General features: G+C 37.5%; 1 protein-coding gene across 1 annotated transcript in view; it reads left to right on the top strand.

Annotated features, from left to right (window-relative positions):
- Positions 1-23143, top strand: part of TENM3 (teneurin transmembrane protein 3) — a 692061-nt gene that overhangs the window by 482249 nt on the left and 186669 nt on the right. The window contains exon 8 of the mRNA XM_053975063.1: positions 10634-10843. Within this exon, the coding sequence (XP_053831038.1) occupies positions 10634-10843 (210 nt within the window). The remainder of the gene's footprint in view (positions 1-10633; positions 10844-23143) is intronic.

Raw genomic sequence — 23143 nt, forward strand, 5'->3', positions numbered from 1 at the left:
GTTTACTTGAGATGGGCTTGATGATCCTTGTGGGTTCTTTCCAAATCAGAATATTCTCTGATTCTTGTGAATACTAAAAAGTGGGATTATTTTTGTAAGTAAGGTTGATAGAACTCTTTTTCAGCAGTTCGTTGCTCTTTGTTCACATCTATCAAAATCTCTTTAAATTGCTATGTTTCCTTCTGAGAAAACGAATCATTTTCTGTGGTCTGCAAGCATAAGCAATTTGATGTCATTAAGAGGTTCTCTAGATGCTTTTTTTCGAGGATATTGTTCCCTTTATGGCAGACTGCAAGGCAGTGGCCACACTGGTAGCAAAAGTAGGCAAAACTGGTATCCCTGTCATTGCTTAGACTGCTTTTCTCATAAAGGACACAGTAGAATTAAGAAAACCAAATTTAGTTAATTAGTATTTGATTTCACTCCTCTTTAAACTGCTTCTTACAGGGGTGGGAGGAATGAGGATGGGAAATTAACTGATTCTATAAACCGAATGCTTTGTGAATCATTCTCAGAAGGTTTATTTCCTCGTTAAGAATCCTCTCTCCCACTCCCTTCCAAAAAAACCTTCATGTTGTCTGGTGTTCTTCAAGATGCATTTCCTGTCCTGTTCAAAAAAGACATTTTCTGCTCCTGCTAATTTAGCCCAAGGCAACTGTGAAAATACAAAGTGCATCGACTACCACTGAGTTATGTTGGAAGAATGATAAACCAGATGTGACATGGCTCAATCCATTTCACCTCTAATAATAAAAAGTCATGGATAGGAAGAACAAAGAAGCATTTCTTCAAAGGTTACTTTTATAGGTGATTTGTCTTTATGAATTGCCATCTGAAAGAGTATCAGCATCCAGAAAAATTACAGTCTTTTTACAAAGGTCAGGATTGAGAGTGGGAACTTGGTAAACACTTCAGTATCATTGCTGAGTGAATATAAGACAGACTCAGAGAGGCTATCCTTCCTACATTGATTATAGTATCTGCCAGCTGCTCCATTTTTGATGCTTGATTCCATTTCTGGAAATGCCGGGAAAAGAAAAAGCCCTGGTGGGTTTTTTTCCTGGTTTTAGCTTGTGTCTGTGGTGTGTTTATAGTATGGGTTTTTTGAACATGAAAATCCTGGCAGGCTTTTGAGAAGGGCTGGTTTCTTTCTCACAGCGCTGTGTAATGCTTAGTTTGGTTTGCGTGTGAATCGATGAGTAGTGGGTACAGAGGGTACTGGCTGCACATTCCCCCTACCCAGGAGATCTCTCCTGCCCTTTCCCTGCCTGCTGTGTAGTGGTCAATGAAGCAGTAGGCCCAGGCAGATGTGCACAGCCATGTAGGGCTCTGACTGAGGCAGAAGTGATTGGCCATGCACGGGTGCCTTTTGCATTGCTCAGGTGCAGAGCTGTGCATGTGTGCCTTGCTCCTCTGCCTCTTGGTGCTTGAGCAGGCACGAACTGCTGTGGTAGGAAAGGGCCAGGTCTGTGGCCAAGTTACACAGGAGCCAGATGGGGACCCCAGGAGCTTCCCTGCGTGCACAGTCCAAGTGCTACAGGCCCTTGGAGACCTTCTGGCTCTGGTGCTCCAGCTACTGTGTGCTGGCTGCCAGGGCTTGCAAGTGGCACTTGGCTGGGCCAAAACTGCGAGTGTGCCACTCATATGTGGCTGACCTGGTGTCTCCTTGTCCTGGCTGTACTGTATGAGACTCCCATCACAAGGCAGAGGGGTCTGAATCCCTGCGGAGGATCTGAATGGAGAAGTGCTATTTTCATGTGAGAACTTCTACATCTCAAGTGAAGATAGGAGTTAATCAGAATATTTTGCAATCTGGTGTTGATTTCAGCTTGCTTCTGTCCAAAACTGCGCCCCCAACCCCCCAAAAAAGATGAATGTTTTTCTAAAAATACGAAGACCTATCACTTTAAATGATTTTCTGAGTAGAATGAAGATTTTTGCTCTTCTGGGAATAACTCTCTGTTTCCTTCCAGTATTTTTCACATCAACTTTTAATTAATATTGGGGGAAATAAACTGGAAGATTCAGTTGAACTGAGCAGAGTAGCTCCTAAAAAAATAAACCCTGGATACGACAGATGCTTGAGGTTTTGGTTCAGCTTATGGACTTTGTGCCTAGGTGAGTGAACCTTTGCTCTACACCTGGCTCTGAATATATAAGGTGATTCCTTTTGAAAATAATAATAGTAAAAAATATTTTTTTTCTGTAGTAAGAAGAAAGAGCTATGCATTTTGGTTAGGATACTCTGTCAGTTAAGGCTCAGATTCTGCAATTTCTTTACAGACAAAACTCCCATTTAAAGCAAAAATGAGCACTGCCTGAACTCAGGACTGAAGACAGAGCTGTTGCGGTCATGCAGTCTGACCCCTATAAGAACAGGGCACTCCTTTTCATTTAACAATCTGCTGAGCAGCAGCTGTTAACTTTTTGAAATAACCAAAATGCTTCAAAACATAAAGTGTTTGCTTCAGAAATGTGTGTCAGTTCTAAGGCATAACCATTTTTCTTAAGAAATCTTTCTCTTTTTTAGAAGATAATTGTCAATTTTATATTACTGAGTCTGGTTATTATACTGTACTTCCAAGAAGAAAAAAAAAAACAAATTACATTTTTTCAGGCCATTATTTGTCTTGCTTTCTAATGGATTAATTTTATTTTTCAAATCAATGTCCTTTGATTATGGTCTTGTACAGTTTTAGCTTTCACAGTCTATAGAAGTAGTTGCAACTTTGTGACTTAGAATATATGTCAATACATCTGTTTTGTTTAGAAGTGCTAACTTTTTGAGGAAATATAGGAAAAATAGATATCATTTGTGTTTAAAGTTTGCATCTGACATGAAGCCACAGTTCATCAGCACTCAGAAGGATTTGAAACTTCAAAAGTACACCTCCTAGTTCATGGGTAAAAGGGTCATTATCCATTATGATTACAAATAAAGCAAAACCCAAATGGAAAATCCACAATAGATCACAAGCATAATTTCTATGCACTTGAAAGCATTTGTTTTTAAAAGAGTTCTTGGCATGTAATTTCTTCTCACTGCAGTGTTTTTCACTGTAGATGGATTCATACCGTCTTATTTATATGTGTGTGTATATTTGGAAGACTGTCTATGCATGTATTTCCTTGGGGAGGTCTTCACAGTAGCTACTACAGTGGTCAACTCTGGTATAAATAGATAAAGAGAACTGTGTTGGTTATAAGTAATTGTTCTTTGTGTGCTATACAACAGCACTTTTTGATACTTCCATTTGCATGTAGAGTATTAATTAAGAGATAACTGTCACTGCAGGTTGGCTGCAGAAGGCTGCAGGATCCAGCAGAGAGATAAATGCCAATGCCAAGTCATACAGGTTGGAGAGCATACAGGAAGTCCATAATGAAAAATTAGTTTAAAATTAAAACTCACTTGTTACTAACTTACTGTTTTTTATGCAGAGATGAAAAGGTCCAAAATGCAGTTGTTAAGGGTTGTACAAACCAGGTGCAGGGGCTTGGAGGTTTTTAGGGGCTTTTTTGGGTCAATCTACATGTGATACACTAGAAATTGAAATTTTGGGATGCAATCAGTAAACTTGTTAGGAGGGTATAGGTGCCCTTTTTAACAAGAGTCTGTACAGCTTTCAGCACACTGGGAAGTCTTAGAACAGATTGCAAAGAGTCATCTCAGCTTGATTCAGAAGGCTTGTAAGTGTCCTTCATGTTTGAAAGTGTTTTGGTTTCTAATTAATTTAGCCAGAAGACTTGTTATTTCTGACCTTCAAAAGCCACTGCCTGTCTCATCCAAGTTTTATAAGATCCTTAAACTATTTTATTGGAAAAAAAAAACCCCAAGAAAACCAAAACAAAAACAACCAAAAAACAAACAACCAAAAAAAAAACCAAAAACAAAACCAAAAACCCACAACAGCAACCTGCTTTGTCCTGTTGTGAGCAGCAAAGTACAGAATAGAGATATATAGCTATTCTTAGTGATCCATTATATGTATAACATGTTTTTCCACAGTATGGGGTCTGGGTTTGGGTTTATATGACATAGTAGTGCCATTTAATATAGCATGAAATCTTCATTTCCATTAATTCACCAGCCAAAATCTCATTAATTTCAGTAGCGAGATATCTACTTTGCAAATTGTAATTTAATACCATTTTCTTACTGACATTGAAGTCAGTAAGAATCTCTTTACCACTTCAAAATAAGACTCTCCTTCTGTGTGCTTGAGATGTAGATAGAGGATTTTTTTTTTCTTCAGTCTCAGTGACAAGGGCTGCCAACACTGTGAATGGAAAAATGCATTGTTCTGCCATAGCTAAACAGCCTAAACAGAGCTGTCTACTGTTGTATTGCTTTAAGCAGCCATCAGAAGTTGTACATAAGTTTGGTATAGGATTTATGCAGCCTGATTGAGATTAAAATAATGGCCCTTCAAATTTTTATAGTGAAATTACTTTTTCAAAGTATGTAACTTGCAATGCATCTTATGGAAGTAAGTTGATAATGCCAGGTTTTTAGGGACAATCTAGATATATGTTCAGCATTAAAGAAATTCATGAAGCAATGAAAACTACACATTTTTAAGATCATATTTCAGCTCAGGAAAGTTTTTGTTGCTTCATGAATTATAGTCAGAAAAATCTGATTTATAATAAGAATAGAAAATAAACAATTTTTTTTTTTCCTTTCTTCTTAGTGTCATTGCCAGCAAAATCTCTCTGGTTTTAAGAGTTTGAATCTAGTGAGAAGATTTCATAAGTGCACATGGTCATCTATTTCAGCCCACCGACCCTGCCACAGCAGGTCATTACTACTGCTTCTCTCCCATCTTACTTTTCTCCTAAATGCCATTTTCTAAAAGTGTCTAGCACTACTTTCTCTAAAATACATCTAGTGGAGATGCAGTTCATCCAGGCACTCATTGGTGTTGTTGAAGCAGAGTGTTTCTGTAGCAACTGGTGACCTATAGAGGATGAGAGCTGAGCAGTGAATAAGCTTAAATGCTGCAAATAGCTTCTTTCTTTCTTTTTTTTTTTTTTTTTTTTAAGGGAAGGCAGCTTGTACTAACTCGGGTTGTGGCCAGGTGGAAGTGCCTGAGGTTCTGGGGTTGAAGGTACAGCTCTGCCCTGCTCTGTCCCCAGTCCTTCCCAAACTGCAGCAGCCCCACTCTCTTTCCCTGTTATGATACCTGTGGTGTTGGGCAGCACCAATTGACAGAGGCTCAGCGTTAGACTTAGTTAAGCCTTAATATACTTAATACAGAAATTCCTGTACATTACTACCAGTCAATTGTTGCAGTCTTTCCCATTGTTTATTTGCTATCTTTTTATGGGTTGCACTTACCATACTTGTCCCTTTGAATATGTGATATTAGTTCTCTTTCCAATTTTTAATTTGTGCCATGTTTTAGGTCAGTGCTTGTGGGAATCCAGAGCATCCCTGTGGCTGCCCTGGAAGGTCTGGGACCCTGGCAGGGGGTCAGGAACCCCCCTGTACATAGCCCCGAGAGACACTGTCTCTGATCTCTGTTCATGGAAAAGAGTTTTCAATCTTATGGGATGAATTACAAGCTCTGAGTGTTTGATAGAAGTAGTAATTAGTGTGGCACAGGTGCAAAAGTAGAATTTTAGTATTCTAAATGAGGGGTTCAAAGGGGGTAAGATGGAGGAAAATTGGGCATGCCTTGTCCTTTTTCTTCTTCTTCATGCCTTCCATGTTTCAAAGTGGTGTTGGCATTTTTCTATTGGTTTAGGCTGGGGACACACTGTTCAACATGGGTGATAGATATTGGCATGTTATTGTAAATACAGCACACGTAGTTTCTAGTATATAATGTTTGTAACATCCCACTGAGGGGCAGAGCCCTGCACACTGTCCTGCGAGATAGACCTGCTGCAGGTCAGAGAGAAGATATTTTAGATAAGAAGAAATAAACAACCTTGAAAACCAGCATAGATGAATTACGACTCCTTCTTTGGCAGCGGGGCTGAAAGACAGAGACTTTCTACAATCTCGGGAGCATTTAAATATCACAGATCCCGACAAGTGCTGATCGTGGCAGAGAACACTGCCCTTTTTTTTTAACATAATTACCTTGTATATATGTATTTAATGTATCCATTATTAGCTCAGGTGTATTTCTTTTTTAATGTTCTTCTTACAACCTATTTTCTTTGTGTTTTACTTTCTTTGGGGACTCATATCCTTAGCAAATCTATTCATCTCTTCACATATTGCTATATTGAATCTGTTCTTGCTGGAGTTTGGCTGTATTTTGCATTTTCATGTAAGATAATTTTTTTGAAGTACATAAAGATCATTTAAAGTCATATGTTTTCAATTATGAAAATGCCAACAAAATAAAGTGTGTTCTTCCTCATAACTGACCTAAAACATGAGATTTAAATACTCTTAAGTCCAGCATATTTGCCTGTGAAAAATATCTTACTGTTGAATCAAGTTCACATATTAAAAACAAGAACTTTTGCTTTTTTAAAATACAGGCAAGAAAGTCAAAGTAGAACAACCAAATGCTTTGCTAGGTGGATACCAAAAGAAGCAGAATGGGGAGAAAATCAGAAGTTCTATTTATGTGGGTTTTCTTAGAATGAAATATTCTTAGTGTTGTATACTTCTAAGCTGTATGGGAAAAGTGTTATAATCAATCTAATTGGCTTTTTTCATACTTAATGTTTTTTATGATTTATAAATGAGTTTGTTACAACTTCAAGAGGGGATATTGCCAAATACTTTTGAATGCCTTTCATTCCATGTAAAAAAAAGAATTGGAAAGGAATATGCACATCATTTACGATTCCTCTAGAAAGTGTGTTAAGTATTTTTTTTCTTAATGTGTAGCTTATTCTATAAATGGCAGTATAGATAGCTATCTCTCTTTTCACTTGGAATCACAGACGAGCTCACTGCAAAAATCTGCCAGTTCTGGATGAAATTGTACAGAAATACGTGTCCCAGCTGGTTGGCCTAGGGTTCTTGTGAAAAATTGGCTCATATTACAGCTGGCTCCCTTTTTTTCTGCAGACCACGTAACTTTGGGACAAGAAAGCAACAAAAGAAGGGCTAAGGAGAATAGCCGTCCTTTATAGGGTGAAGGGGGAAAATACAGTGATGAAGAATGAGGAAGAGTCTGAGGTAACTTAATGCCTTCTTTGCCTCAGTCTTTAATAGTAAGAAGAGTCGGCCTCAAGGTCCCCCACCCCTTGAGCTAGGAGACAGGAATGGGGAGCAAAACAATGCCCCTGTAATCCAAGAAGAAATAGTCAGTGACCTGCTATGCAACTTAGACACCCACAAGTCATGGGGGCTCAAGCCAGGGGTACTGAGGGAGCTGGCAGAAGAGCTCAGCAAGCCACCTCCAGTCATTTACCAGCAGCTCTGGTCAAGTGTGGCTGTCCCAGGCAACTGAAGTTGAATGATGTGACACCTATCTACAGGAAGGGCCAGATGGAGGTTCCAGGGAACTCCAGACCTGTCAGCCTGACCTCAGTGCCAGCAAGGTGATCTCTGCCAAGCAGGTCATCTTGAGTAAAATCACGCAAGATGTACAGGACAAACAGGGGATCAGGCCCAGCCAGCAGGGGTTTACAAAAGGCAGGTTCTGCCTGACCAACCTGGTCCCCTTCTGTGACAAACTGACCCACTTAGTGGATGAGGAAGAGGCTGTGGATGTTGTCTGCCAAGACTTAAGTAAAGTTCTTGACACTTTCTTCCACAACATTCTCCTGGAGAACCTGGCTTCCCATGGTATGGCTGGGTGTCCTCTTTGCTGGGTGAAAAACTGACTGGATGAGCAGGCCCAGAGAGGTGGTGGTGAATGGAATTGCACCCAGCTAGTGGCTAGTCAGTAGAGTTCCTCAGGGCTCTGTACTGGGGCTAGTCCTGGTTACATTTTTTATCAATGATCTGAAGGAGATCAAGTGTGCCGTCATTCAGCTCACAGATGACACCAAGTTGGGCAGGAATATAGGTGTGCTAGAGGGTAGAAGGTTCCACAGAGGGATCTGGACAGCCTGGATCAATGGGCTGAGGCCAGTTGTAGGAAGTTCAACAAGGCCAAGTTCTGGGTCCTGCACTTGGGTCACAACTCCATGTAATGCTACAGGCTCAGACAAGAGTGGCTAGAAAGCTGTCTGGCAGAAAAGAACCTGGAGATGCTGGTCAACTGCCAGCTGAACATGAGCTAGCAGTGCTTCAGGAAAGTTTATCTTGAATATTAGGAAAAACTTCTTCACTTAAACAGTGATCACAACTTGGAGCAGGCTGCCCAGAAAAGTGGTTGAGTCTCTTATTCCTGGAGGTGTTTTACAGACATGTAGAGGTGGCATTTAGGGACATGGTTTAGTGGTGGACTTGGCAATGCTGAGTTAAAGGTTGGACTCAGTGATCTTAAAATTCTTTTCCAACCTAAATGATTCTATGATTGTAAGACCTGTCTGCTAGAATTAGGTTTATTTTTAAGAATTGGATAACTTCCTGGTGGTCTTACAGCCCTAATCAACTGATCTTTGCGGTAGCAGAGATCTGTCCCTGCTGAGCGTAGTGGTGGGAGCTTTGCTAATACCCTTGCACTTCTACCCCACACCTGACAAATGGTGTTTTCTGAGCTAAGAAATTCAGTAAACCAGGGCACCCAAGTGGTGCATGTTCCGGATGGCTACTCATCAGTGCAGTGCAGTGTCAGCTAGCCATGTAGCACGGAGACAATTAATAGTTCTGAATAAATGAGGGAGTTTACAAAACAATTAAGGAACCTTGGACGTGACACATTTCAGGCAACATGTTTTGTATGATTATGATTTGTGCAATCAAGGCTCTGTTATGCCTGAAAGGTAATGAGTGTAAATTGAGAAGGAGAAAGGAAGCATATTGAGAGGTGTTATATATAAAGTCCAAAGATACTACTGAAATGTTGACTTGCTTCAGACAGTACATATACATCTGGAACATATTACTGCAGCTCTCCTCTAAGAGAGGTCCAAAGCAAGTAAAGGAGGCTTATTCCAAAATTAAAAAAAAATATTATAAAACCCACTACTTTTTTTTGTTGGAACTATTCAAAAAATGAAATATAATGGCTACCTAAGTCAGTTTAAGTATACCATAAATAATGCATTAAATATTGCATCAAGAAATAACCACAAAGTCAGGTTACTGAAGCAAGCAATGTGAAAAATCAAGGTGTAGCAAGAAAACCTGTTGGCATTTTATCTCGAGCTACAAAATGTGCCCATTCCCTACTTCTAAATTCACAAGTTGAGCCCTGTAAAATGTCGTTCCCCCGTACTTTTTATTTCCCTGATTGTAAACCTTGGGTTTTACACAGGAGCTACTTGACTAGTAGTAAGTGCTCACTTTCCTTCCAGGACCAAGCCCCCATCTTAAATGGTCATAATATATGTTGTGCTGTTCACTACAAAAAGGGATAAATGATATGTGGAAGTATTAAGTGAATAGTTTGTGGTGAGGCTTTCATAGGTTTCTTCCCAAAGAGGCCAATTGGTAAGGACTTAGCAACATGTTTTAGAGATATTTAAGATACTATATGATGGTATAAACTGAATATGAAAGAAAAAGAAAATAATAATTAGCATGATTCTAGCAGGGTACAAGGGAGGTGGAGAGAAGGTAATTCAAGCTACTGGTGTCAGTATGATTTATTAACATTGAGAAGCACAGCACCTCTGCAGCATAACTATACTACTAAGTACCATAAAACCAAATCATTATATGATGAAAAAAAGGCCCTTTTCCTCTAATTTAAATTTAGATTTATAGTTATGAATTATAACCATGCGGATTAATCTAATTTTGGTTTTAACATAAATTATGTAATAAAGCTTCTTCATATTCTGGCACATTCCCCACCTACAGGCAACAACACTTTATTCAAAAGTAGTTCAGCAGTCTTACTCTGAATAAGATCTGTGATCACTAAAGACTATAAAGAACCTATATATTCACAGGGTAGATTAGATAATTCTCTGTTGCATTCTGGCCTAATTATTGTTTAATTGAAGGACTAAATGCATTGTTATGATATGCTAAGGCTTTATTTAAACCTGTCTTCCTCCATGATGACTTTAAGATACTTTCAAGATGCAGGAATGGGATGTAGTCATTGCGTATGCATGTTTTAAAACGACTTGTGCAGATGGACATAAGTTTGACAGGTGAAACATTTTGATAGGTTTTAAATGGCATGTGTCTGAGAAACATTGCTGAAAATGAAAAGTTGTGTCAGAGTAACCTGTGGCAAAAATTTACAGCGGTGAGTTTCCCTGTATGTTTGAACTTGGAAAACTGGTCCTGTTTCTCTGTTTCTGTGCCTGCTTATTTGTATTACTTTATTGCACTAATAGATTTTAGACAGGAGTGTCTCACTGAAAGAAACAATCCTGTATAATAAACACTGTTCACTGAAATATCAAGTCATGGCATTATGTTATGGTTTCTAAAACACTTAAACCAGTTTATTTCAGGCAATTGTCATATTTTCTTTGTCCATCTTTTTTCCTTGTTTGAAGTAGAATATTCATCTTTTGGTGATACAAGAAATAAATTGTTTTTCATGTGATATCTTGACCCATATTTTAAATGCTTTTTATTTTTTTATAGGTCCTCCCATGCCATCCTCCTCATCTAGTCCATCAGTTACTGAACATTTACACTCCCCTCCTCCATCACCCAATCTCCATGACAACCAGAGGTGGTTATTAAGTAATAATGCCAGCCAGCCAGTTCAGGACTCTGATACAGATGAGGACTATACTGCCGGCTCATATCTAGTACAGACCAGTGATAATCCAGTATCTGTCCCAGGTCATGGTAAGAAGAGGACAATTTGTCCATAGTTTAAATACCCTTTTGTTTTCCATCTTCTTAAGAAATTGTCTAACAAAAATATATCAAAATGACTCTGTATTTTAAACTGATTTTTCCATAAATGCCACAAATTGTTTCTATTTTACTGTAAGAGAAGCAAGAGTAGAAAATAACTGCTAATATTGAAAAGATCATTAAAGTCATTTAACAGGTAATGCTTATGTGAAGCAGTAGCTATTAATGATTTATTATGTAATCTAGTTTTTAGCAAGTGACTAACCTTTAGTTATACTTTTTAAAGGGTACTTAAAGGTACTGAAGTTGGTTAAACTGTCGTGATATTTAGCTTCAGAATAATGTAAAAGTTGTCTTTTACTACCTCATCAAGTTTAGCAGGTTCCAGCCGTTACTTTGATTTCCTAAGGGAAGGAGAGGAGGATTTTTTTTAATGGATAGGGCACTCAAAACTGTGGAAAAAAACTCTAAAGAGAGCTGTGAAATGACAGGAGGCAGTGGTGGCTTCTGAGATATATGTTTGCACATTTCCCTTCCTTCCACCCAGTATCAGTAAGCAAAAGGAGTGACATACTTTAAACACCAGTGCCTGCTTACACATTGTGCCCAAAGAAACCACTTTTTTTTCTTTTTTTTCTTTTGATATGAGAAAATATATTAGCCACAGGTTTCCATTTTTGCTGCATGACTGAACAGATTTTCTTGGTGTAGGCATAGGCAGTCTGGAAGATTTTTTTTTTAATTCACAGCCCTTCTCAGGTAGATCAGCAAAGATTGGAGCAAGCCACTTCAAATTCTAAGAACCATTTCTGTCTTTTGATTGTTAAAATCTCACCTGCAGATGAACCACTAGAGGGGGTATGGAGAAATCTTTTTCTGCAGATTGCACATCAGCTGATTGGACAGAATTATTTTGCCAAGCATAACACTAAATTTGAGCTTCTCTTCTTAGCTTTGAGTGGAGTTTCGGTGTTGTGTCTAAAAGGCCAGTCTGCTAAGAGCACTCACGTATGTGAATTTGACACATTGGATTAAGGTCTTTAAAATTAATGATAACTTTATTTTTGCATGTTGAACTTGCTCAGTATTTAATCTGTGAAGAACTCAAAAAATGGTCATGCATTGTCAAAATCAGGGTATGCTATCTTTCTTTTATCTCTAGGAATATGAAATCTGTTAGAAAATATATTCATTATCCAAAAGATAGCCTGATTTAGTTCAATAAGTCAATATATTTAGATTACTATATCCTCCAACCGTTCTTTTATAAATGAAAAATGCAAAAGCAAGACAAAACTGGTAAAAATTTTGAATAGTTGGGAGGATCTGTGTGCATCTCTTAGGAAGCTAGTAAATGTTAATCATTCCTCTAGATTTTAGTCTTTTTGTTGCTTCTGAAATTTTGAACAGTTGCTTGCCAGTGAGTTTACCAACCTTCAGGAATGTTCCTTAACTTGTTTCATCCCAGACAAGCTAAATTAATTTCATCTGATCCTGTGTCAAGTCAAGTCTCAGCCTTTTAGCAGAACATCAGAGGGGTTTTGATTACAAGTAGGACAGGAATTAGCACTGTGGTATGTGTTGAGACAGTTGTTCTTTGTAAGACTTTTGGTAAGAAGGAGGAAGACCCAGCATATTCTGCAAGTATGTTCTTCTTCCTTTTCCCTCTCTCTTCCCACTCATCTCCCCTGTATCCTCTACCTGCAGATGTCTGATATTCACCCCTTCAGCATGTATGTGTGGTAGAAGTGTTTCCAGTTCCTGCTGTCAGATGATCTTTCTCTCCACAAGATTAGACTTCTTTTTAGAAGTGCCTTAGCTTGCTAACCACATATACTGTATGTATAGTGATTGCCATAATTTGAGTCAGGCTTGTTGCTTTTCTGCTGGTTAAGGAGAAGATAATAGCTCTTCAGGTAGCAGACTTCCATTTCCACAGTCAGCTGCAAAATGAGGGTTTGTGTTACTGGAAGAAAGATTCCTTTCACTCAGCACATAAATGAATATTGCTTGGATTATCTATCTGATTTGCTAATGCTTGATTTCTCCTATAGGCTGATGGCCTGTTGGTGGGGAAAAAGTATGTTCTTTGTAAAACAGGGAAAAGCAGAATTTAATAAGTTAGCTACAACTTTCTTCTACCTGATGATATGCATGGTTGTGTAACATTGCATTGTAGTATGTGGATCTCTCAAATTCTATCCTATCAAGTCAATATCATTTAATTGTAGTCTTTAGTATGCTACTATTTGATTATTGCATTTTCTTTAGCTAAAATGGTAAGTAATGCAGGATGTGTTAGCACTTCCATAGAAAGAAGGGGTTTTTTTTCACCAGTTGTCTTTTCTTTGGCATCTTCATGTAAGCTTTCAATGCTATCTAATCTTAATGGGTTCAAAGTAGATTCAGTGCCATATTCCAGATGACTTTGTCCAGTGTTTTTGTTGGCAGAGGGTGAGAGATCACTGCTGAAGCATTTAGGGATAAAAAAAGTGCTGACTGAAAACAATTATATTATTGAACTGCTTTCAGTTATATTGACATTATTTGAATAGCAAGTTGAATTAACATCTTCTTAGTCTATTCAAACATCTGATTGTTTTCCTTTAGAATGAGTCCATTTGACCAATGTATTTTATTTGATTGGCTCACTCAAAATTTAAAGGATCTGAATATGTGTGTAGAATTATATTAATCTGTGAAGCTGGATTTGATTAGCTTGTTTTATTAACCCGTGGGAATTAGCTTCCTTTTCTGGAATTGGCTTAAAAAGCAAAGAGAATTAGTAAAATGAGTTATCAGATGCTTACCACAAGAAGCTACGGTCTACATGGAGATATTATTAGTAGCTTTAAAAATTCAGATCAAGTGAGGACTGTTGTGGACAATTTAATAGGAATAATTTAGTTTCTCTAAGAGCAGTGTGTTAGTAAGTCATGAAATTCAGGAGGAGATAAATTTTAGGACCATCAGTTACAACTCTTCTTTTACATAGCATCTCTGATTGATTCTACTTGTTCCTCTTCTTCAGGGTGCAGCTCAGTATAGAGCTGAGAACTGTTCCAGCAGTCAGTCTGTTTGCTTACTGCTATCAGAACAATTTACTTATTACATTTATTGTTTTTAGAAAGAACAGCAAAATGGTTTATAATAAACAGGGACATCTGAATACATATGCAGGGAAATGAAACAGTTGTTAAAGTGAGAGGGAGAGTAGAGTGAACTGGAAGCTGGGAGGAAAGAATTCTTGAATGTGATTGAGTTGGAGGGTTTCCTTATGTCACTAAGTCTGCTTATAAAAAACAGAAGTCATGTAGTATCTGTATTTAGGCATTTTGATAAGTTTCTTAATCTTTTTCCATGAAAAGTTATAGATTAGACAGAATTTGGAGGGAAATTTATTGAAATTAGTAGCAGCTTATCTTTTAACACAGAATTTAATATAATGAGAAATAAAGTGCTCAATTCTTAGTTTAAGCAGAGAGTATGAAGACAAGGTATAGTTAATATTTAATGCTTACTACTGACAATGAAATTGAAGAGTCTGAATTAGAAACTCAGATTTGAGAATTTTTACCCCTAAATTTGAGATATGGGAGAACCAGAAAATGCAAAATAGAGAAGGATGTATTTCACAGAAGCATTTGTATAGTGCATTTGAACGTCAAGGTTCTCGTGTTTCTTAATAACAATTTGTGATGATAGTTATTGTAATGGAAAGATCTGAAACAAATTCAATATAATATAAACTGGTTTTCAGTTGTCCTTGATCAAGGATCTGCCAGGTAATGCACAATAAACAAGATTTTGCTCCAGCCACATGGGAATTGCAGATTGATGGGCTTTTCAGTTCAAAATGGCTAAGCCTTCCTACAAATCTGGAAATCTAGAGCACAATTCTGAATTTAAACTTCTGAAAGAGAAAAAATAAAGTAATAAAGCTGGTTGAATGTAAAGGTATTTGAACTCTCTGCATTCAGAGGTCTCATTGTAGGACGTCTCACTCTACAGACACCAAATGTGCTGTGGCATAATTCTCCTATAAATTAAGGACTTTAGTTCATGATGATTCATTCATTAGAACTTGATGGAAGAGCTTATACAGAAGTATCTGCCATACTGAAATTATTGTTTTTATTATCCCACAATGTCAAGAAGCCAAGGTCAGAGCCTTTTGCTTTTGTACAGGTACCTGAGGGAATAGGTGCACAATGCTCAAGGCTGGCACTAGTAAACACCAGATAGAACACAAGTACAGAGCATAGATGTGAATTTTATTAGGAGTTTGTTAAGGGTTTTTTACTCTTCAGATTTTCCCTACATCTCTTACGTTTTCTGCACAGATACCACAATTCATATATAACCAGCATAATTTAACAATCTGCCTCACTTCTGCCTTTTTCTTGTCACCAAGAGCAAAATGAAATGGAAGTGTGTTTGGAAGTGTACACAGGGATTTGTGCTATAAGTTAGTGGAAGATGCTAGTGACTTTTAAGGCATCTTTTCTTCCCTCGCAGCTCCTATCAGGGTGGGAAGAGGAAAATGGGATTTTTCGCCTTCATACCCAACTGGATTGTGAGAAGGTTGGAAATAACCTGTGAATATTGAAAAAACCCATGGCAAATTAAATCTTAGCCAGTGTGGAAGTACCTTGTGTGGCTTTCTGGTAGTCCTGCTTTAGTGCCTACTAAACACTTCCCAGTCCTTACTCCATCTCTGCTTTGCCATAGTTACTCCACAAAGGAAGTTGCATGTGCTGGTGAACTAGAACTTGGCAGCCAGGCTGTCACCTGCCATGTAATTTCACAGAAGGAATTCTTTTGATATCCTAGAATATTCTTAGTAGGAAGAGACCCACAAGAATCGTCGAGCACAACTTTTAAGTGGATGGCCCACACAGGGATTGAGCCCACAACGTTGGTGTTATTAGCACCATGCTCCAATGAACTGCATTTTAGTAGTTTAGGTTATTGGGGAATAAAAGGAGAGGGAAGGGGGTGTGGGGGTGTTCAAGGAAACAAGCTTGAGGTCATGAGATTAAATGCTTTAAAACTCTTCAGGTTTTTTTCAGTGAAATATATATATTTACTTCTTTTTCTTTTCATCATTCTCAGAACTGTCAGTCATCTGGAATCTCTGAGGGTATCCACATGCCTTATTTTCATTGTTGTCTTACACATTGCTTAATGAGAGTTTTATCTTTTATCTCATAATTCATCATAAATTAAATTTTGTCACTGTTGTATCAGTACATACAATTTGTCCTCAGGTCTGACACTGGCCCTAGAACATATTACTTTAAAAATTAAGTCAGACCTGTTTGGATTGAAATATTCTTTGATAATAAATTAGGATTAATAGTTCAAACAAGGAGGAGTTGTATTGAAGTACATCATGGGGATATCCTATAGTCTTGGTTTTATTTAACATCCTCATTAGTTATATGGATGATGGAGTAAAAATGGCACTAAAAATTTCCCAATGATACTAAATAGCAAGTGTTCTAAGTGCTAACTAGAGACAAAATGTTAATAGAAGAGGGCAAGGAAAGTTCATTAATTGTATAGCCAGAAACTACCAAAATGAAATTAGAACTGAAAAATATAAGCTGGTCTAAAGTGCAGTGTATTCAGGAAAAATCTAAGGAGAAATGGTCATAGGCATTAATCTGCAGCACGGTCTGACTCACGAGTACAGTTGGAGCTGCATTTACAAATATATCAGCAAAGAGGGATTCCTAGGCACAGTATCAATGGAATATCAGTTTGGAATTCAGACATCTTGCTTCTTCAAAGTTCCTGTCAAATTCTCTTATTGCTCTTTATTTTACTGTTCAGATATACATGTATGAAAACAATTATGAGGTTGGAGGTATTATTATATGGGAGTAGGTTAAGAGATTAAACTTTGGTTCAATACGTGGCCTAAGCAATAATTAATTACTGGCAAAGAGAAGCTACTAACCAAAGATAGAACGGAACATGTTGCATGCAGTGTGGGGATACAATTAAAAGTAATAGGATGAAAAAAAGGAAAGGAAAGATTAGGCACATGGTTAGGAAAAACGGTTTAACAGTAAACTACATTAAGATATCAAAGTCTGTCCCAAGGAAGTGACAGAAGCTCTGTCACTTTCTAATATGATATTAAAACAAATAAAAATGTAACTCGTACTGCTGAGAACAAACCTACGTTCAATTAGGAGAAGGTGGACTGAGGTAACCTCCTGGAGCTTTTCTAGTAGTAGTTGTGTGCATTTCAAATCAGGTATATGTGAGTTTGGAGTTTATGACAGATTTTCTTACTAAGCTATGGCTACGCTTGTTATGTTGGCAGCCTGCATGTTGAAATGCATTGCCTGTTTAAATGTAACAGAAAATGATTTTTCCTGTAGCCCAGACCTCGCTCCTAAATTGTCCAAACCTTCCACAAGAAATCATTTACAAAACAGCCGCTTTCCCTTCCCATGTGCTGGACCGTTTTATATCCTGCAAAATTACAAAATAAGATTCCCAGTTCTCAGTGAAAACAGCCAATGTCTTCTGGGCATGTACATACTCATGTAAATATTTTGTAAGCAAAAATGCTTGATACCCATAAATTCACAATGCCCGTGATGCTGAATAGAGGTACTTGACAAGCTTTCTGTAAATACAGAATAAGTTCATGTTATAAAAATACATGCTGACTTTTTTTCTCAGGCCACAGATAGTTTTGTTTCAGCCAGTGTGTAGCAGAGCTTGCAGCCTTCCTTGGTAGCTACAGAAGCACGTAAATCTCTTATGGTCCAAAGTCAGATATTGCAGGAAGGCAAATACCTTCCCGGAACTACAGATCAACAGATTTAGCTGTTCCACTTGCTTGGGGCAAATGTAGTTGCCTTAAAAACTTGAAAATTGTGTCTTGAATGTTAGCCAGTTTATTTTTTATCTTTTTTTGATATTTGATTTCAATTTCATGAATCCATCTTTTTATCCTCTTTCATTGGTTTTTAAGCCAAAATTCTGTCAACATTGTTCCCTTAATGTACAAAAATGTACATTTGTTCAGTTTAATTAAGCATTCAGTCTGTTTGCCAAGAGCAAATTACAGTTCCCCAATCTCACCCTCGCCCTTCCAAAATCAAATTTTGCAAAGTGGTGGGCAATTACTTCTCATATCTGATTGTTGTAAGTCATGTTTTGCTCCTAAGAGATTTTTGTAGTTTTCAATCTCTTACTATGTTAATTAATAGAAGAGCCAAGACCCAATTATTTCTTCTCAGATTGTGGCCTTTGTAGCCTTCAAAGAACAGTCTCCCCCACACCTCCTGTATCATTAGCCACAAAATATCTTTCCAGAGATGATTTTGGCCTTTTCACGAATCAAAGGATTCAGAGTGACAAATTATCCATCTTATACTCGAATGCATGCCAGATGGGACAACCTGCCAACTGTGTATCGTAGTGCGGATATGATCTGATGTGGAGACATTTTCTCCACTCCTTCTTCCCCATCAAAAATCATATTACAGAAAATCAGGCAGTTTAAGAAAATCTGTGAAGATAAATTCATTCTGAAATACAGTGAAACATAAAGGCAGAATATCGTTTTACTGAAGGAAGAATGCTGCACCCAAATGTCAGCTCACTTGAAGTGAACTAACGTGTACCTGGCGCAATAGATGAACATAAGAGTCAAAAATGCATCCTTCCCTCTTGCCAGTGCTTGCACACACTTCGTTTCCTTTGACTGCTTGATTACAGAACAGACATTCCTAATTGCAAGATAAGGAGCTTGAATTTAAATTCTGTCACAGTTTAATGGAAGAATCCTGAAGTCGCAATCAGGAACGAGGATGTACTGCTCTTGTGCAGAGAGTAGGCTGTAAGAAATTTATGGTAGAAATTAATCTGTAATACGGAAGGTAAGAGGACAAGGAAACAGTCACATAGGGGGTTTATTTTCATTATAAATTACAAATCTGAGGACTTCACCCAGGTACTGCTTATACTGACTTCTAGAGGAACAAATGTTACGCGAGTGCACAGCAAGTTACTTGTATGACATCAGGAGCAGGTGCAAGTGTGTCACATCATCACATGAAACTCTTTTATTTTTATTTTTTATTATTTTATTTTGGAGAAAGGTCTAGTATTTTTAACTCTGTACTGCAATGCAAATTCTTTTTAAAAAGCTATTTTTAGAAAGGGAGGACTCAAGATCTTACACATGTTCCCATGTGTTCATCACTTGGTGGCAACAGTCTGAATTTACAGTTTTACAAGCCTTTCTTATGAGCTCTAATGCTCACCAATCCTTGATGGATTTGTGAATGCAAAAGTTCTTCTAGAAGCAAAGAATGAGTAGAAGATTGTGAGTTTTTAATAAAATCTTTTTTTTTTTTTAATACCTAGTTTATTCTATAGTTCCAGTGATTGCTATGGCCTGATTCTGTGCTTCTGAGGAATTGCTGTTGGATTAAATGGAAGCTGCTAGTGGAAGTTAATACAGAAATCTGGTCATTGTGATGCAGCTGCAGTATATGTTTTATTCTATAGTGTTGAAAAGTTCCTGTAGCAAAAGAAACCCAGATCATTTGACAAAAGTTTTTTAAAATTCTGATTTGTCTTCTCATTGCCTTTTGATTTTCATTTGAACTCAGTTCTCAGTAGCTATAAGTTGGAGGATCGTGCTTTAAACATGCTGCATGCTGAAAGTAAACAGGGGTCTCAGAAATTCGGCTGGCAGATGCTTGTTGCAGTCTTTCATAGGAGGAATGCTAAGGATTTTGTGTTTGAGTCACTAAGCAAAAAAAAATAATGTGCATTGGATGATTGTGAAAACAGCTTATCTCAAAGTTGCTTTGAAAAGTGAAAAGCTAAATATTTGTCACCTTTAACATCCTTTATCTTTTTAAATATCATCAATAGTTTTAATAGCCTAAGGACTGTGCTTAAAGCATGAGTTTTCTACTCTTTTCTCTCATATACAAACGATTTTCCATTTAGTATCTTTCTGTGTCTGACGTAGCACTGACATGAATTTATTTGTCACTAACCCATTAGGAGTACACAGGAGTAGTAACCCTGCTTTATAAGGATGCAGAGATCTGACTAGAAGGCACATCAGCCTTCCTTTCTCATGCAAGGCCAAGGATTCCTATTGTCAGATGCAGTGGGCATGAAAGCAGCAATTTTACAGCACAAAAACTCCAATAACATTTACTGCGGTTGGCTGAGATTGCAGTGCACACAGGCACTGCTCAGTCTTGGTTGCTTAAGCACCAGCTTCCCTTGGCTTTTTGCCAGCCTGCACGCTCCAAAGAGACAAGTCCTTTAAGGCGAAAGAGTTTTCCTTGTAACTTGCTTTGGGGTAAACAGACCATTCAGGCATAGTTTATTGCATTACATACTTGACTATGCATACTGGAATGCAGCAAAGTAATTGGTAGAATTATTTTAATCGTTAGAATTCATAGGTACGAGATATATTCTCTGAGCCAGGAGGGAGGGGAAAGGGAAAAGTAAGGATGTTTCTATCTGCTAAGTTGCTGATCATTTATTACAAAAGTCTAAAAATACTCTCTCTGTGGGAATTCTGTATGTTTACACTACTATCCCTGCTACAGTTACAGAAAACAGAATTAATTTGCCTCTTTATTGCTATTCTTCTCTTGAAGATAAATCCCATAACAGTTAGCAGCAAGATGCAGTGTCAAAGAACAGTTCTGTTTATGTAACAGGATACTTTGTTGTCATTAAAATAACCAAACAAAACAAAGTCCTCAATTTGGAAATACTGTAATCACAGAATACTCACAAATTAAAAAGAAGTCAGTTACTGTAAGTTTTGCCATCAATCCAACTCATCTTTGTGTTGAAAGGTACTCTATTTTGCAGTAATCAGCAGTAAACTTACCCCGTTATTGCCATAACCTAGAGACTCCAGATGAAATGGTCTCTTAAATATTACTTTGTATGCATTTCTTGAAGCATCAATTTAACATTGCAGTAGCTATTCAAACAACATACAATGGAATTTATTTGTAATAAGCATGTTATATCTGAATATACAGGAGGCTAACTTATCACTGCGTACAAAATATCAGCTGCTGTTGGTTGAGTCTTTTAGTTCATTCAGAAAGGTTCAAGGAAGAGTAAAGCTTTCCCTTGATGTTGTTGCTAGCAGTTGGTGTGAGGGGCCTTGTTTTTCTGTTCATTCTTAAATGTAAAGACACCACAAGGGTTTTTTTGTTGCATGCTTCCTTCTTTCTCCTCAGTGGCATCCTACATTGTACTCAGGAAAGCTTTAAAATACTGTCTGTTGTATTCCTTGAGTCTCTGGGTTACTTTCTGGTAGCTTGTCCTCCGTGCAGTGGTGAAAATGCGAGGATAGGGGTGACCTTGCGCCCCCTTCTCTGTGTACACCAGCTTCGAAATTGCTTCAGAAAACAAGTGAAGCACTTCTAATGAATTGTGCTTTTGATTCTTTGAATCTGCACAGCGTCTCCATCAGGTTTTTACAGCTGGACTCTGCCTGTAATTGCTACTGGGGTGAGATGCACAACATGGGGTTTTGGGAGCTAAGTACTTACATTGTTTTACTGGCCAAAAATATATAACATAGAGGGAGCGACAGACCTCATGGAATTCACACTTATATGTCTTCATGTTCTTCACCCCTTTCTGACATGCTGCTGATTTGCCAGCAGGCACTCTAGATACAGCTTCTTAAAGCAGCAGTGTATTAGTAAAGAAGTTCTTTGTTATGTCTGATACATGTCCAAAGATCTGTTTATTTTTATTGGTACTGAAAAATTAGAAAGAAGCACTTCACCATTTTAATCTTGTTGACATCAGAATATATAGTAATGCTCAGGGGAAAAAAAAAGTATCCACCAATAGAAACAATAATTGATACCTTATAATTTTCAATTTCCAAATACTTTAGATCTTAATGTGCCTTCAGGTATGCAGCATTTGTGGCATATTTACCTGGATAATTCAAAAATAATAGATCTTTTTTGTGCATTTTTCAAGCAATACAGTATAAAGTTGTTACTTACACCTTGTAATGTATGGTTCTCAAAATTTCAAAATTCACTGCAGTATTTTTCTTCAGATGTCCTTCTTGATCTATTTCCTCAAGGCCTTTAATCAGTGGTGTGTAATATGGAATATTTTTCTGTTTGTTTATAGTTTTGTATGAATAACTCAAAATAATTGGCGTCAGAATGTACCACAGCATCATGTATGGATCTCTTCCTTGCTCAAGTTGAATTATTTCTTATTTTAATCTAGTCTTCCATTTAAAAATCTTTGATGTCTCTCCTAGTTGTAGTGAATTCTGGCTACTGTTGTGTACCTAAGCCAGGAAGGTAGAGATGGATGATGGGTTAGATATTTTTAAAACTCCTTTCTAGCTTCTAGAAAGCCCTCCAGAATAAACTGCTTTGCAGGCCTTCTGGACTGGAGGCCCTGAGGGACATTCCTAGGCAGGGTGGAGGAATCAGCCAGTATACTTGCATTGTTTTGAGCCTGAAAGGGAAATACTTCCTTGCCCTATTACAGAGATTTATACTGTTAGCTAGACATTTTAAATTGCTGGTTTTTTTGGAGAAAAACCAGCAGAATAACAATCAAGTAAAACAGTACAGCCTGCCCAGATTCATCTAGTTGCTTTATCATTAGTAATACTCAAATCAACATTTCTGTTAAATAAATTTATCTGGAAGTTCTTTTGAAAAAGTCTTGAGCTCTGGGTGCAGCTTTGCTTCATTGTCATATAATAACTTTCTATGATCATGGCCACAACAGACCAGATTTTTTTCCCCCTCTGTATATATAAAATTCCTTGAGAGAGAGTTAAAATTCAAACTAGTAAAGAATGAAATGCTTATACTTAGGCATTTAAACCACCTATATCTAAAAGTAAGTACCCTGTAGTACCAGTTCTGTGTTAGGGAAGTTGAGGAAGCTTCCATATCCTTCATGCATGCTTTAGCAATGTTGATGTTCTTGTATGGTGTGCTGCCCCAGATTTAATCTGTTCTGTCATATCTTAGGAACAGAGAGTGGCTATAAACTCAGCACCTGGAATCTTAAACTACTACGTATTTATGTATTTTTGAGTGATGGATTGAATATTGCTTCTACAAAAAGTTCAAGAAATTTGAAGGCAGAAAGAAAATCCAGAGAATGATTAAAAGATTGTTCAAGAGGGGGTTGTGTATGGTTAGTAGTATATAATTTTTCTAACACTAATCCTGAAATAATCAAATGTGAATACTAAATAGTCTATAAACA

Source organism: Vidua macroura, chromosome 4, assembly GCF_024509145.1.
Source record: "Vidua macroura isolate BioBank_ID:100142 chromosome 4, ASM2450914v1, whole genome shotgun sequence".
Lineage (NCBI taxonomy): Eukaryota > Metazoa > Chordata > Aves > Passeriformes > Viduidae > Vidua > Vidua macroura.